Source organism: Dromaius novaehollandiae, chromosome 13, assembly GCF_036370855.1.
Source record: "Dromaius novaehollandiae isolate bDroNov1 chromosome 13, bDroNov1.hap1, whole genome shotgun sequence".
NCBI lineage: Eukaryota > Metazoa > Chordata > Aves > Casuariiformes > Dromaiidae > Dromaius > Dromaius novaehollandiae.
The window spans coordinates 3,184,819-3,200,881 of record NC_088110.1 but is presented as its reverse complement, the minus strand read 5'-3'; the positions used below and the strand labels follow the sequence as shown (position 1 = coordinate 3,200,881).

Sequence of the window (16,063 nt, the reverse complement as noted above, 5' to 3'; positions counted from 1 at the left end):
TGAATGTTACCTGTTCTGGTGTCATTTTGTGCTTTGATGTTTGTCACAGCCAAAGCTCAAAATCCCTGTCACAGACAGCCACAGGGAATTTTCCTGGATGAGAGAAGCAGGGAGCTCACCCACGAGGCGATCTAGCTCGCTGAACTAGGCTTTCAAGCCCAGGTATTTGCATCAGTTAGAATCTAAAGTTGCCTTTTGCTTTTCTCTTCTCTCCCCAGGCTGGTGCGAGAGTTTGTGGCTCAGAACAACACATCCCAGATCAAACACGTGATCCAGATCCTGTCGCAGGAGTTTGCTCTTTCCCAGCACCCTCACAGCCGGAAAGGGGGACTCATTGGCCTGGCTGCTTGCTCCATCGCCCTGGGCAAGGTAGGCGTGGGCAGTTTTGGTTTGCTCGTGCTGCAGTGGAAGAGCAGCTACTTCTTCTGGGCCAGCCTGCTGGAGGAGATGTGCTGGCTGCTCCAAGGCCCCTTGGCTCCCTTCCTTCCACATGTGAGCGTTGCATCTTGTGTGCATCATGTGAGAAGGGTGTTTGAAAGCTTCCCCAGTGGCCCCAGCCATGTCCTTTCAGCACAGGGTTGTGTCCTAGCCTGGGTCACGTCTTGGCAGCTGCACAGAAATGGTCTAAGTGCATCTGTTTATCCTCTGTCCAGCAGCTATGTTTTGAGTGAACCTTGGTGCTGAGCTGAAAACAGGACTAGACTCAACATGTTTCAGCTGAAGTCTGTTCCTGTTTAACCTCAGATAACCTTCTGTTTAACCTCTGTTCCTGTTTTAAATCTCTTTGGAAGTGCAAAAGGCACATATGTTTGTCAGCTGAGGACTGCTGAAATAGTCTCCCATTCTGCCTGTGCAGCTGATTTTGGCAGTGTCTGGACACAAGATGGTAGAAGTTGTATTAAAAGACCTGGCAAGAGGCAGAGCCTGCTTTTTGCCACGCACAGCTCAGTAGACTCCTGCAGCACAGGCCAGGCCTTTGGGAAGCGTGGTTAAGGTATGAGCCAGGTTGTGCCAGAGTCTTAGACTAAGCAAGCACTTAGGGTAAGGTATAAGGCTGCATTAACCTTAGCTAATGACTTTCTTTTGGACTTAACGGAAAAGATTTGCTAAACTATTGGACTTGCTGAATGCATGGACCAGTCAGTCCAGTTGTGGAGGCATTGTACAGATGCCCTTTGTACCCCTCACATGTAGAGGGAAGCTGGCTGATTTCCATCCCAATTAAGGGTTTCCTCTCATTAAAAATAAAAAGAGAGAAAAATCTCTCTTTCCTCTCATTATAAAGAATGAGCTCCATAAGTTGCCTCAAGGGCTAGACCAGAGCATCCAGATTCCTGTTGAGGGCAGCGCGGATTCTGCAGGGGGAGAGCTCTGTCAGGCTTTTGAATTAGACCCCGTGGTTGATTTCCAAAAATGTGTGCAAGGATAGGAGTCATTTTGGTATGAAGTAGGATATATGTCAAAGAAAGCACAGAGCTTGGGAAGAGCAGACCGTCCCTGTTGGAAGAGCTGAGGTAGATTTTAATTCATTTTAATTCCATTCCAATGAGTGTCATGTTTGGTTGAAGTGGATACTTTGAGGCCTTACATTAACTGCCTTTAATTGCATAGCACCATGCTTCTGAGCAGTGTCCTCATCTTCATCCTCTTGTTAAAGCTCTGCTGTTCTTGCTGCTGAGGCTCATCACAGCTTTCCTGCATCAGCAATGCTATGTTCTGCCTTCACCCCAAAAAGGCCTGAAAGGGGCAGACTGGAAGTGTAACTCACCTTCACCTCCCGCGCAGCACAGCACTGGGACAGGGTAGTCAGTGCTGCAAGAGCTGCCAACACAGCTGGCTCCAAGGGACGGAGGAGTTGCTTTTGGTGGCCTTGAAGAACGTTGATAAAACTTTGAGTTAAACTCTTTAATCTGGTAGTTTGGATGTTGCTGATTTTCGTACTGATTCTTTTGCCAGATGCTTAGTAAATGCTGACTGTTTCCCCAAAGTAGGTTTTGTTAACTTCAAAACAAGCCAACCTCCGGCCTCCACCTGCGTGTTTGTCTGAAACTCCTGTTTTGCTGGCAAATCCTTAAACAAAAGTCTTTTGGGGAGGAGGGAGGGCTGTTTAGTGAATATGTTCACTTGTGGGCAGCGTCAAGTTCTGCCTAATGTGGCTCTTTTATGGTGCAAGAGGACAAACTTCGTCTCACAGAACGTATTTAGCTTAACTCCTTGAGCTGTTGTGGCTCCCTGTCCTTAAGCAGCTGCACGCACTGAGACTGCATATTTTCCAGTAGCTTGAGCCTCAGCTGAGTTGCTGTACCTGGAGTCAATAAAGCAGAAGGGCACTTTGGGTACTGCTGCTTTTCTCCCTTTTCATGAAACGTGTGTAACGGCCTCCTTCATGCTGCCCAGCTCCCAGCGTTACAAGGAATAGCCCTACAGACCGAGGGCTGCTTTGCTCTGGCACGTGCAGCTCCAGCTGCACATGGGAGGTGTGCCGCTTTGCTTAACTGAAGGTGCGACTAGACTTGGTCTTTGCTATTTGGTGTCTGGGATGTTCTCTCTGGCCCTAAAAACCTCAGTGGGGTTACACAGAAACTGGCCTGAGTATAGGTGGGTAACATAAATCCTGGCTGATGACTGGCTGCTGGTGACTACTGGCTTTGCTGGGAATCTGCCTCCATTCTGGCTTGGAGGGGAGAGGGAGGTAGGGCTAGATTTCTGTGTGGGCTTATCTCCAGCATAGGTGACTGGCTTGCAGTGGAAGAAGGCCCCTCTTGCTTTGAAAGGTGCTTGGAGTGGGTGGCTGAAATAGATGATACAGCTCCACAGACTTGCACGTCTCTGGCAGTCAAAATCAGCCACATGCAGTTGGAGTAATAATTTGAAATGTTTCTCGACTTTCTCAAATGACTGCCGCCATACCTGAGTAATAAAATCGGAGTACATGATAGCAGTGAATTAGATATGAAGGGGTAATAACCTGGGATCCAGTTCTGTAGCAGGCTTGAATTACAGCAGAGGTGCTTGCTTGGTTTTGGCCTACTCTTGGCATAAACTCAGCCACATCTGCTCTTAGACATCGGTCATGCAATCTCCCCTGCAGGCAGTATGTCACAGGGACACTTTTTCCATGTAGTTAGTTATTGCCCTGAAGTAGAACATTTTTATGTCTTTCTCAAGCATGTAAGTCAAGCCCAGCGTAAATAATGCTGATGGCCTTATCGAGGAGCCACGATGAGGTGTGCTCTCAGTCCAGAAAATGCACTAGTACTTTCCTGAATCTGAGACTTCGGACAAGAAGCCTATGCCTGCCTGGCATCCTCCAAAATTAGATGCCTTTGTGGTTCAGAGTGAGTCAAAACTGCAGTGATATTGAGCCAAGTCTGTCCAGCATAGGTGCACTAAGTCATCGTGGATCTGAGTTTTTGCAGCATGCTCTGTTCCAGGGCACATACTGTGGCAGTGCCATCTCTACTGTCTCCCTGTGATGTTGTTCTGAACTAACCAGTCTCACTCTGTCCCATCAGGACTCTGGGCTCTACCTGAAGGAGCTGATTGAGCCGGTGCTGACGTGTTTCAATGATGCTGATAGTCGGTTGCGGTACTATGCTTGCGAAGCCCTCTATAACATTGTCAAGGTGGCCAGGGGCTCTGTCCTCCCACATTTCAATGTGCTCTTTGATGGCCTCAGCAAGGTAAGAAGCTTTCTCTCAACCACCTTGTTTTTTCCTTTACTACACTAGAGTACTAAGGCTAGCTCAGCAGTCCTCTTCTCTGGGTCAGATTAACCAAATTAGCCAAGATTTACTTTTCAAGCACACTAGTGTGCTTTGATCCAGGCAGACCTGAAGGACTGCATGAATGGTTTCTGCAACAGCTTGCTGGCTGTTGGTGTTGTGGATGCTGGAGTTCACGTAAGATACCTTGTTATCTATCCTTACCTCCAAGATGTGTTTTCCTGCTCCTTGTTCAGTGGCTGTAGGAAATTAGGGTGACAGAACTGCTGCAGCCCAGGTGTCTCTGCAGCACTACAGCTTTTCTGGGTCTGTAGGGTCAGAACCATGTCTGCATGTGCCTGTCTCTGCAGCCTATCCCTGGAAACTTGTTTCTCTGCCAGTCGAGAATGTGGCTGCTGGCACATGAAAACAAAGGTGATGAGCCCTTCATTCCTCCTTAGGAAGTCTCTCTGGGGAGTGTCTTGGAGGCTAACTAGGAGTTGGAGATGAAGGAACTTCTTTTTTTTTCCGTCCCTGTAATGCCAACGTAGAGCAGCAGTCCCACGAGCCTGCTAGGAGCTGAGCTGCAGAGATGAACTCACCCCTGGGAAGAGGCCTGCCACCTGCTCTTGTAACGGCTCTTGTTTCTGTTGTTCGTAGCTGGCTGCTGATCCTGACCCAAATGTCAAAAGTGGCTCTGAGCTCCTGGATCGACTTCTCAAGGTATTTTTCCACCTGCAGCTGAGAACCCTTGGTACAGGCCATGACACTCTGCAAGGTCAGGCACTGTTGGCACTGAGGTGTGGGCATGGACATGCAGGCTGCACCCACGTCCGCCTGTGCCTCAGAGCTGCACGCTCCCTGATGCATGTGTTGTGGCAACGCTCTTGGGACGTTGGTTCTCTGAGGCTGCAGCTGCTAAGACCATCCCAGCTTAGTCCTCTGGCTACTGTCAAGACATTTCTTTCTCTCACTCGCCTTAGCCTCTCTAGGTTGAGTTTGATGGCTAAGAGAGCTTGGTGGCAATCTCAGGTGGCTGGTTTGAAGGGCTTGCAATGTAATGCATGTGTTTAGTTCTTGGGAACCAGGTCTCTAGGGAGGCAAGGTTTCCATCTGAGCAGAGTTGGGTCCCCATCCCAGGCATCACAACTGCCTCTTTTGTCTCCTCTCCACTTTTCTTCCCTTATCCCTTGCCTTAAAGAGTAACCAAGAGAAGTGAGCTGGGCTGCTCTGTGAAGAGCAGAGCTGCTGCTTCTGGTGGTGCCTTCAGTTCTAGTTCCTGTTTTATCTCTTCATGAGGTTTTGCTTGCGCAGACCTCCCAGTTCCTTTTCTCTTCCTTGGAGGTAAATGGCTCTCTGCCAGGTCCTGCCCCATTCCTTGTTAGCAGAGCCGTTAGCACAGTCTCCGCATAGCCTGCCGCAAACCTTCCTACTGGGAGACCCTCTGCAGAGCAGGGAATCTACTCCGCAGCCCTGGAGTGAGTGACTTAGCTGCGCAGCAAAATCCACCAAGCGTGTGGGAGGAGCTTTAAAGGAAGGCCAGGGGACTCTCCAACCACTGACAAGTGTGATTACATCAAAGTTGTTTGGTCATGTGTGCAACACGCCAGTGATGCATGAGTTAAAGAAGCTGCCGCCCTCCTGTTCAGCCAGGCAGGCACATTGCAAGTAGAAGGCTTCCTCTGTGGATGCAGCTCGGTGTTACTCACTGCCAGAGGGAATATTCTGTCTCACTGCCTGAGCAAACCGCATGTTTCTTTCTCCCAGGAACCAACAGACTGGAGATCTTGCTATTCTCTGGCAGACCCATGTGTCAACTGCTTGTGACCTTTTTCCTGTCACATGCCTTCAAAAAGGCAGGGTGGGGATGACTGTCTGGCTGTTAGGTGTGCACCACGTGCTGGGTGTCCCTCCTGACACTCTCTGCTTGGGTTCTGCAGGACATCGTGACAGAAAGTAACCAGTTTGACCTGGTAGGCTTTATCCCACTGCTGCGCGAGAGGATTTACTCCAACAACCAGTACGCCCGTCAGTTCATCATATCCTGGGTAGGTACATGTGGTGCTGTGCGTGCCTGCCAGCCCAAACTCTCCAGCAACTGAGGCCCGGCAGCACCCTGCGTCTGGGCATGCAGCAGATGTTTGCAGTGATGTGTGAACGCAGGCACCTGAACTTGCTTGGGCTGTTTTTTCCAGCAGGCTTTTCATTTCGTTGTTTCTTTAAAATACCAAGTCCCTATCACATCACTGTTGCTGTGAGTGCATCATATTGCACTTCTGCCAGCCTGATTCAGGGCTTTGAACATCAAGGTAACAAAATATGGTCCCAGCATTGCTTATATAAACAGATATGCTCTGGTCTGGAGGTCAGAGTCTCCCAAGGGGCAATGCCAGGCTATCTGCTTTCAGATTGGAAGATTAAGGTGGTGTTGCAATCCCAGCCACAATGGAGAGATGCTGCTACCAAGGAGGCAAGATACCTCCATTTGCCTGCTTGTTGCTCTGCAAGGCAAGGGCTTTCAGTTCCTGCAAAAAACAGGGTTTGGGGAGAGACAGGACCTCATGTGTCTCTGTGCTCTCTCTTTCAGCCGTTCAGTTTGCAACTCCAGGTCTGCCTGCATGCCCCTTGGCAGTGATTCCTGATCCCTGCTCTGTTTTATAGAGTGACCAGGCAGAGCTATGATTGGAAATACATCAGTTCTACAGACCGATCACTTGCCTCGTATGCTAGGCCAGTATCCTTGTGAGATGGGCAACTCCATACCATCCTTTTTCTCTGCTCCCAGTCCCACATAGGCAGCCATGCTCCTCCTCCTTCCTGTAGCTCAGCTTTGAATGCCTCACTATTCCTCAGTACTGTGCCAGATTTGTGCTGGTGGTGTTAGTTAGCTTCTTTGAAACTCGCCCATCCTATTCTTTATTCCTTCCCTGAATTAGATCCTGGTCTTAGAGTCTGTGCCTGACATTAACCTCTTGGATTACCTGCCAGAAATCCTGGATGGGCTCTTCCAGATCCTGGGAGACAACAGCAAAGAGATACGGAAAATGTGAGTACAGAGATAGCCCAGGTGCAAGGTCTGGATTTTGCTCAGGAGCTAGCATGTGTTTCCCTGCTGCAGGCTGATGCAGTGCTGTCTGTCAATCACTTTCTTCATTTGTTTGCAATTCATGTTTATAACTCTGTAGCAAAACCACGTGGTTGGCAGAGGCAGGGCAATCAAGCTGGCTTCGTTGAGGGATCAGAGCATCCTTGCCAAGGGCCTCCCTTCCTCAGGTTGCTTTGGATGGAGCAGCCAGAGGCATGTTGTGGTCCCTTGGTGCCGTGGCACAAACTGGCTGTTTTGGCTCTGTTCACCCATTACCTTCCCAGCCCTTGCACCCAGTAGCTGAGCTGTAGAGGCTGATGTGCCCTTCTAGGGAGGGACATGAGCTCTGGCAAGTCAGTGAACAGGCTTGGAGCACGAGGGCATCGCTCCGTGAGGCACAGCACCAAACCAGGGTCTCCTGGGTGTGGCAAAGGAGAAGCAAGAATTGCAAGCTTGCTGTTCAGATCCATTGCTGGGTTTCCAAACTGAGAGGCGTTTTGAAATGCAGGAATGGCTGGGCGTTCTCAGTGAGATCAGAGCACCTTGGCTCCACGCACTGGGAGAGAGTAACTGGACCTGTTTTGCAGGGCAGAAGTGGAGAGATTGGGTTAGGTCTATGCCGCTACCAGGCCTGACTGAATCCTCCCTGCGTCTTTGCTTTCCAGTGTGCACATGTCTAGGAACAAGTTCCGCAGTGCTGAAAGCGGGGATTGTCTGTTCCCCGCCACCACCTCTGCCCCGTTCCCCTCTGTGCCCTCCACCCCAAACACACACACTCGCTCTCAAGAGAGCATGTGTGTCCTACTGGGGAGTTGTGGGAAAGTGCGGGGGCCTCCTGGCAGTCATTGCCTCTGCCCTTGCTGCTGTGTGGGTGGGGTGAACCAAAAATGGAGTGGATACGCCAGGGTCTGTAGCCCAGGATTAACCCATTTCTTGCCCTTGCTCCAAAATCTGTCCCTCAGCTAGCATCTGGGTAAGGCTTGCATTTGCTGTGGGTGCACATGTCCTGTGGGATCTGTGGTCTTGTGAGCTTGTGTAGCTCAAGAGCTGTGACAAATGGGGAATGGTGACACTGCATCTGCCTCACTCTTCCTGGCCCTGCACCTGTGTAGAGGCCACATTCCCTAACTGGGGTGGCAGAGGAGTGTGTACCCCTGCCCCCAGCCCGAGAGCAGTGTCTTGACCTAAACCCCCTTCACAGAGAATGTAAAGCAGAAATGATGGGCATTGCACTGAGGTGCAGGCACAAGCTTTGTCCTCCAGTGAGGATCTGGGACTGGGGAAGAGGGGGACAGCACCAGCCTCTCCAGCAGGATGAATGTGTACACCATGGGTCCCATGTGACATCATGGGTCACCAGTGTTCTCTCTTCGTGTGCATGTAGGAGGCTGGTCTCTCTAACTTCTCCTTCCATAGCAGAGGAAGGCTAACTGGCTGCTTTGCCTCTTTCCAGGTGTGAGGTAGCTCTCGGGGAGTTCCTCAAGGAGATCAAGAAGAACCCCTCCAGCGTGAAGTTTGCAGAAATGGCCAATATCCTAGTGATCCACTGCCAGGCCTCTGGTGAGTACGCAGCAGCCAAGTTATCAGAGAGCTGTAGCTTCTGTCTCCATGTCGGTGGAGCCAACCATAGATTCAGGCCCAGACGTTTCTAACGGGTTGTTAACTTGCAGTTGCCCTGTGTCTGAAGAAGACACTGGAGATGCCAATATTCGCAGTGTTGTTCTAAGGTCGGCATTCTTGTGGCTGGACCTCTGCAGGGTTCTGCATCATGAGAGGCGTTTTTCAATGAGAAGGAGCTTTCCTTCAGGGCTCTGGTAATTCCTGTCTTCTGTAGGTACCAACTATGTTTGAGGGGAAGAGAATTGTGATTATGACTGGCAGATGGTAACACTTTAGCAGAGGCTGCTCTGATCCAACCGTTGGTTTGTCGAGGCTGCATAGCACTGCTTTTTGCCTGTGGGGATTCTGCTGATGCAGCAAATGCCTTTGTCCCAACAGGTTCCTCGTATCTTTACTAGACAAAGGACTCTCTGATGTTGTGCTTACAAACCCTGCTGAGAGGTGGGGCAAGCAGCGCTCTGGTAGCAAATCTGCCTCCTCAATGTTCTGGAGCTGTTCCTGCAGCTGTCCCAAGGTTGATACTGCTGCTCTTGCACTGTTGATCCCCAGTGTCTCAAATACCTATATGGCATCCTCTTAAGTTCACTGATGCCATGGTGCCTAAAAGTAAAACATCTAGCTCTGGATGGGATCTGCAGATACCCAGCACGTCTGGAAAGATCTCCTTAGAGGCTTGCTTTGAAAAAGAACCTGTGATGGCACCAGGTGCATCTGTGGGACCGTTAAGCATGGTGTGCCTGGCACTTTGTGTTAATGCTGCACTGTAGCTGCTGCAAGTCTGGTGTGTAGATAGCGGTGGAGGGTTAGGGCTGTAGATTGACGTGCAGGTATTTTCTGAGAAACGTCTTGTCCCTGAGCTGTGGCGATTGAGCTCAAATTCCTCTTTGAACTTTGTTGAACGGAATTGAGTTCTGGGATCACTTATTCCAAAACAAGGCTGCTTGTTCCTGTTCAGACTGGTGTCCAAAGAATTCATGTTGCTTAAGCCTGAAAATGGTCCTTATATCCCTTGACTGTCCCAATAGTGAAATGCTCCCTTTGTAAGGACTTGGGGAAGTGAATAAACCCCTAGCTGTAAGAGTGAGGAGTGATGCTTGGCCCAGACACACAACTGCTACAGTGGTGACAGAGCAAATATCCTTATGCTATGAAGAGCATGACAGAATACTTATAAATGAGGAAAATGGTCTCAGGGATTGAACTGGGTTAACTCTGAAACCTAATGATTGCATTTAATCTCTTACCCTCACTGCAGCTTCAAGTCTTGTCTAGCTTCTCTGGGGCTGGAGGGGATGTGGAAAAGAGCCTCTTTACTTAAGAGTGCTGCTAAAGTCCAGTCAGCTCTCGTTTCACATGGTACTTACTGTGTTGCATTTGCATAGCTGGCAGTGCTATCCTTTCCCTCATGTCTGCTTGGCCCATGTCTTCCAGATGATCTGATCCAGCTGACAGCCATGTGCTGGATGAGGGAGTTCATTCAGCTGGCTGGCCGGGTGATGCTGCCTTACTCCTCAGGGATCCTGACCGCTGTCCTGCCGTGCCTCTCCTATGATGACCGCAAGAAAAGTATCCTTGTAACTCTGAGCTGCTGCAGGGCCTACGGTTGTTCCTGTGCGGATTGGAAGAACTCTAACATCTGAGTCTACAAACAGCAGCACTTTTCATTCCTGCTACAGCAACCAGCAGGGAGGCCCCCGACTCCTGTGCTTGTGATACACAGAGGCAGGAGGGCAGCTGCACTGCTGGAGCAGGCTAGGAGGAGTCTTCCCTCCTGGGTGCTGGAAGCCCCACTGTCCCTTGGACGTGAAGGGAGTTGCAATAGTTGGGCTGGGACAAACCTGGTTTTGTTGCAATGGCTTCTCCATGGCTGGCCAGATCTGGTACCTAGCCCTGCGCAGGACTGCATGTTCCTTACCCTGCCTCCCTTCAGATATCAAAGAGGTGGCGAACGTGTGCAACCAGAGTCTGATGAAGCTGGTCATCCCAGAGGACGATGACATGGATGAGGCAAAGCAGTCCATGACCCTGCCGGCAGAGCCCTCCTCGGAGGAGTCCCTCTCCAAGCCTGAGGCAGTCTCTGGCGGTGAGTCCCTGTTTGCCTGGGTCATCTGAGGTGTGTGGTGAGGGCCTAGGGAAGGGAGGAGTCCTCAAGATAAGTCCTCGAGTTGATTTGGTTCCCTGGGGCAGCTCAGGCACGTGGGGCCACTGTACTTGTTTGAGCTTTGGAGTCCTATTGTACAGATGATCCTCTGTTGAGTCAGAAACGTGTGTTTGGTGCTAACTTTCTGCACAGCAGGGTTGCTGATCCAGCCTGGAGTCCAAGTGGTACTATAGTGCCGCGTTCCCTGGGGAGCACCCCAGCTCCTCGCCCCACTTCGCTTTGGCTTAGCCATTAAGTTGACCTGAAAAAAAAAATTATGGTTAGATGTTTAGGGTCTTTCTACATAACAGCCAATGCACAGAGGGAGAGAATAGCCCATCTGTCTTGCAATGGCTGCTTGAGAGCAGCTAGTCTCAACAAAAGGAGAGTTCAGAGAGATGCGTCAGCCCTGGCAGAGTGTCAGAACTGGTCGTGTGCACGTAGGAAGTCTGTGTTGCAGAGAGGTAGAGAACAGAAGGGTGAATTTTTTTTTTTTTTGGTCTTTTGCAAATTCCTGATGTTCCTAAGACCTGCATGCAGGTATTGCCAGTCCTGAAATTTCCAAAAGGCTTTAGCAGAACAGAAAAGGCAAAAGGTGACCAGCTCAATGGGAGGAGTGGAAGAGCATTCAAGCGAAAAGAAACTAAACTGAGAGGGTCCTGGTGGACTGACACCTGGAGGCAGCAGCGACTTTAGCATTCCGGCATCCCTCTGACAGATGCTGTTGTTCCAGGATGAGTAAATGATAGCATGCCGCTTCTGGCACTTCTGTGTTGGCCAAGTATATGAAATACATGTAACATTTAAATCACACTGGCCGATCTGTTTTATTCTTTTGGAGTTCCCTTTGCAGTGTCTCTGCATGTTCAGGCCAGTGCTTCTCTGTAACACGTCTGCAAATAGCTTTTAAAAAACCCTTTCATGAGAGGGAGCAAGTAGGTGCAAATTAAATGGCTGAAAGGTTTTCTTGTAAACTGGCAGCCAGGTCTAGGGAGGGGGCACCCAGGGCTGCGTGTGCCCATGCAGGCTGTGACCAGCCACATCAGTGTCAGCGTGCGCGCCCCGTCTGAGCAGAGTGGCTGGCGTGGGGAGTGATTTCAGCGCAGCATTGGTGGTTCAGTGGTAGAATTCTCGCCTGCCACGCGGGAGGCCCGGGTTCGATTCCCGGCCAATGCAAGAGCCTAGTGTTTTTTGAAGGGATGAAGGGGAAAATTAATGCCATATTGCAGCAGTAAGTCGTTTTTGATTCCCTGATTGTCCTGAAAAGACATCCTTTTGTTAAATTCTATTGCAGGCATTGGGAGAATGGCTTTCGTAGTAAAATTCCAACACAAAGTTTAATTGCTTTAACACTGCAGAGTTATTCTCCTTTGGGTAGATAATACTGCACCTTGAAGCATGCAGGATCAGATAAACCTCTAATGCTCTTACAGCTGAAAATCTCAGCTCTTCTCCATCTTTCTCCTGGTGTGCACAGAGCTTCTGTGTGTGAGTAGAGTCAGTTGGCACAAGGGGGCATAAAGAGTCAAGTTAATCTTGTCACACTTTGTCACTATGCTTATAAGACCTAATTGCTGATGGCAGCCAGCACAAGCTTCTTGACTTGCTTAGCAGTCCTGTACATCACTGCACAACTAGGAACTAGAGCTCTCTGAAAATCCCAGCAGCCCCTTGCTGAGAGATTTCCAGTGTCTTTAAGGCTGGAATAGCTTTGGTGGTGCTCAGCTGAGCTATGGACTTGGCCCAAGGCAGCTCTTCAGAGAGCTCTGTCTGGTGCGAAGCAGAGGTTGGAAGAGCTGTTGCTTGGCTTCCAGGTAGAGTCATTCTGCCGGCAGAGCTGGCCAGGTGGAGATGTCCTGGTTAGGAGTCAGCCGTTGCTGTGCTTTTGTAGTGTCTTGTAGCCACCGAAGGACTATGGAAGGCAGCTCTGCAGTTCTGTGCTCCTTCTTTGAGAATGGTTGAAACCGTCAGAAGGTTGTGTGTCTTGATTTGAGCAATGTATCACAAGGTTCCCAGCTCTGTAAACTGTAGGTTCCTCCTTCAACTGTGAAGGGAGAAGCCCAGTTTCCATGGTGTGCAGGTCCGAATCTCTGAAGCTTGTGCTTTGCCTGGTGAGCGGGACCAGGTGCCAACTTCCTCCAGTGTCTAGTTCTAGCAGTGGAGAAGAGCTTGAGGAGGAGTGTAAAATGCTTGCTGAAGAGAGAAGGGATCTTCAGGGGGCCTGGACCCTCAGATGGTGGCTGGTGGTCTTTGCACAAGTCCATGCTGCTCTCTGCCCTCCCTGCATCCCACTAACTGTCTCCTTTTTTGTCTTTCCCCAGGATCTCTGGATGCCTCTAATGACTCCAACTTCAGCAACACCAGTGTCTTCACAGTCACCAGGTAGAGTCTATTCACTGCTTCAGAGTGGCTTGAGAACAAGGGAAGACTTCTTGGAGCACAGACCACAGCTGGCAGATACTGACAAAGCTGTGGGGGAAGCATGGTCTGGGCTGGAGAGCAGTGGGTCTCATGGGTCAAAGTGGGATGGATGACTGGGGATGCTCTAGAGATTGGCTGGTTCTCCCTGAGGTTTTTCTGATGTATTTGCACCAACATATCGCAGTTCTGTGGTAAACTGAGGAATTCTTCCCTGAGGCAGGTCTGGTGAGGCAGTGGCTGTCTTGTGCACTCAGGGTGCTGCGCCGTCTCCTCTCTTCAGCCCCCCTGGTCAGACACTCCAGCTAGTAGGAAGCGTGAGGGTGGGGAGAAGGTGGATGGTTATCTCAAGTATGGCTCTTCTAGCCTGGCCAAAATAGGAGGAACTTGGTTACCTCCTTCCCTTGCAGGGAACCACGGTGCTCCGAAGTAGAGGAATGGCTGTGCGCTAGTCTGGCCTCTCAGCTAAAGATGCAGATGGTTACATTAACCATTTGAGGCTGGGAAAAGAGTGTAGGTAGTGTTATTCCCCACTCCTTGCCACCACAAACCTCCCTGAGCGGTAGTGCAGTCCTGGCAGCCTACCACAGCATGGTGCTGTAGATCAAGTGTTTGGACGCCCCTGAGCTGAGTGCAGTCCAACTCCAGTTGCTTGAGAGATGAGGTGTCTTGGCAGTACCTGCTGCCAACTTGTCCCCCTGCCAGGCATGTGGCATTTTCAGACCCACGTCTGGAACAACTCCACACCCAGCACGATCTCTCCCTGTATCTCACCTAAATCATCTCTCTTGCAAATATACTTCTTCCCATCCAGCTGTAAGTGGATTTGGTGACAAATCCATCTGTTCTTGTGACTATCTTTCCTTTCCCTTGCTGCCTGCAGTTCTTTTGCTTGCAGTTCATGGTTTTCAAAACTTTATTGTGCTCTGATATATATACATATACATATACATACATATATATATATATATGTACTTCGTGCCAAAAGTAAGATGCATTACTCCAGCTGCATCCTCACCAGCATGTCATACACACAGGCGTAAGGCATCCCAGAGCAATGCTTGCCTTCCTGCAACAGTTTCAGCTTTTCAGATTTGATTCATTGTACCCTTCTGTTCCTTTTTTGCCTTTCTGCTACCTACCCAGCTACTCCATGTTCTTACTAGCCCACTTAATTTTTTTTCCTCCTGCAAAAGTACAGATCTTTTCATTTGTCTTTCTAGATTTCATTTTATGGCTGTTAAATGGTTTCCAATGGTTATTGTGATCACTGAGTTCTGGCCCTGTTCTTTGCAGTGCTTGCCAGCCTCCCACCATGCTATGTGAAGACTCAGCCCTTAAAGTTTAGCAGGTGCCTAAGTGGGTGTGGGCATAAGATTGAAATTTGAAAGGGAGAGAAAAGGAGAGGCAGTAAATCAAGAGGACATGAATGGACCCTCCTCTTGTCGTGTTAACTCAGTCTCTGTCCTGGAGAGCTTGCACGTGGGGGGAGAGGGGGTGAAGGCCAAAGGGGGACAGAAGCAGAGAGAACGGAAGTGATTTGGTCGCAGTGTCACTGCAGAGCCAGGAGAAGAATGGCTGCCCAAGCTGAAGCATTATCCTGGGTCCCCAGGCATCAGGGAAAACCACCAATGGCAGCAGGCAAGGCCACCTTAGAGGCCTCCTCCCATCTCTAAACTTAACAAGATGCCTGAGGAGGCTATTGTCCCTTGTATCCCATGCTTGGTGACCGCCTTTGCAGTGTGAGTATCCTCGGCTTCTGGAAGGAGGGCTCCCATCCCTGGTGACCGGTGTGCATGTGTTAGTGTGTTGACCACACAGTAGTGTGAGCTCAGTTCAAAGCAATGCAGGCAGGAGAGCAGGGATCTGCCTCAGCTGAGTGAAGATGAGGGAGCTGGTTTTGCAAGGAGACTTGTATATCAGCTCTCCTAAGCCCTTTTAAACAGGGGACACGAGGGAGTTTTTTCATGGGGTTTACCTCTCATGAAACCCGTTTCCCCATCCTGTGTGAACTCTCTTCTGGCCCAAGGTGAGGGCTTGGAAGAATTTCCCTGGGGCACCAGCTGTGGGGGATTGGCACAGGGTTGTGGGGGCTGTAAGGGGCAGCAGGACTCCTGGATATTTGCCTGGTGCTGTCTCTTGCCTCTGGCTCAGATATTGCTCCCATCTTGGTGCTTTCCTACCTGTCTGCAGGTGTAGCTCAGGATCTGAAAATTAGGGTTTCTGGTTTGCAGGAACATTGCTTCTTAAGAACTTGGGTTTTAGTATGGACAGGACTGAAATCAAACCTCCTTGGGCAGTTTCCGGAGCCAGGAGTTTCCTCAAATACTTGCCGAAATGGCCCTCCAAATTGGTAACTGAGGAGCCTCTCCTAGGCTGCTTCAACTCCTGCAGGAACTCCTGGGTCTGCTCTCTGCTACCAGGCTGTTGGCAAAGGCAACCACAGTTTGGTTTTGGCCCAGGTTTGGTGGGTGTCTGAAATGGCGCATTCATCTGCAGTGGGCCTGCTTTCTTTCTCTGCTCCCAGCTCCAAGGAAGCAGGGAGTCTGCCGGCTGGAGAGGTCTGGCCACTCCTGGAGCATGAACACATGAGCAGTGGTGCTGAGCTGAGCTGCACCTCTAGTGCTGCAGGAGCAGAAACCCGGAGATCTCCAGTGATCCCACCAATTCCTGTTCCCCTGAGCTTCTGGCTCTGGGAGGGCTCAGTATTTTGGGATATGCATTTGCAGCAGTGCACAGTTGACTGAAGAGCCAGAACAGGATGGTTGTGTTCATGTGATGCTGTGCTTGCTGACATGCCCCGCAGGAGCCAGGCACGTGGCGGTGCTGTCACTTTGCAGGGTCAGGCCGTCTGGCCTGGACCTTGAGCTGGAAGATGAAGAGAGTTGGCACCTGCAGCCAGTTGTAGCCATAATTGACACGCGGGTACTGGGAAGCGGCCTGTATGCTGAATGCCCACTGGGTGTCAAGGCAGGACTGCAGGAAACAGTTTTGTTCCTTTTAAAAGCTGGAAAGTCTACAAACTGAGGACGTTGCAGCTGCCTTTTCAGATGAAGTCACTTCTTGCTTGCATTTTTGCTAGTTCCCCCCTCTTCC

General features: G+C 50.2%; 1 protein-coding gene and 1 non-coding gene across 2 annotated transcripts in view; both read left to right on the top strand.

Annotated features, from left to right (window-relative positions):
• Positions 1 to 16,063, top strand: part of VAC14 (VAC14 component of PIKFYVE complex) — a 109,382-nt gene that overhangs the window by 5,343 nt on the left and 87,976 nt on the right. The window contains exons 2-10 of the mRNA XM_064519434.1: positions 219 to 369; positions 3,516 to 3,683; positions 4,365 to 4,427; positions 5,645 to 5,752; positions 6,641 to 6,750; positions 8,243 to 8,349; positions 9,841 to 9,975; positions 10,340 to 10,492; positions 12,871 to 12,931. Of these exons, the coding sequence (XP_064375504.1) occupies positions 219 to 369; positions 3,516 to 3,683; positions 4,365 to 4,427; positions 5,645 to 5,752; positions 6,641 to 6,750; positions 8,243 to 8,349; positions 9,841 to 9,975; positions 10,340 to 10,492; positions 12,871 to 12,931 (1,056 nt within the window). The remainder of the gene's footprint in view (positions 1 to 218; positions 370 to 3,515; positions 3,684 to 4,364; positions 4,428 to 5,644; positions 5,753 to 6,640; positions 6,751 to 8,242; positions 8,350 to 9,840; positions 9,976 to 10,339; positions 10,493 to 12,870; positions 12,932 to 16,063) is intronic.
• Positions 11,655 to 11,725, top strand: TRNAG-GCC (transfer RNA glycine (anticodon GCC)). Its single transcript has one exon. It is a non-coding gene; the product is annotated as a tRNA-Gly (tRNA).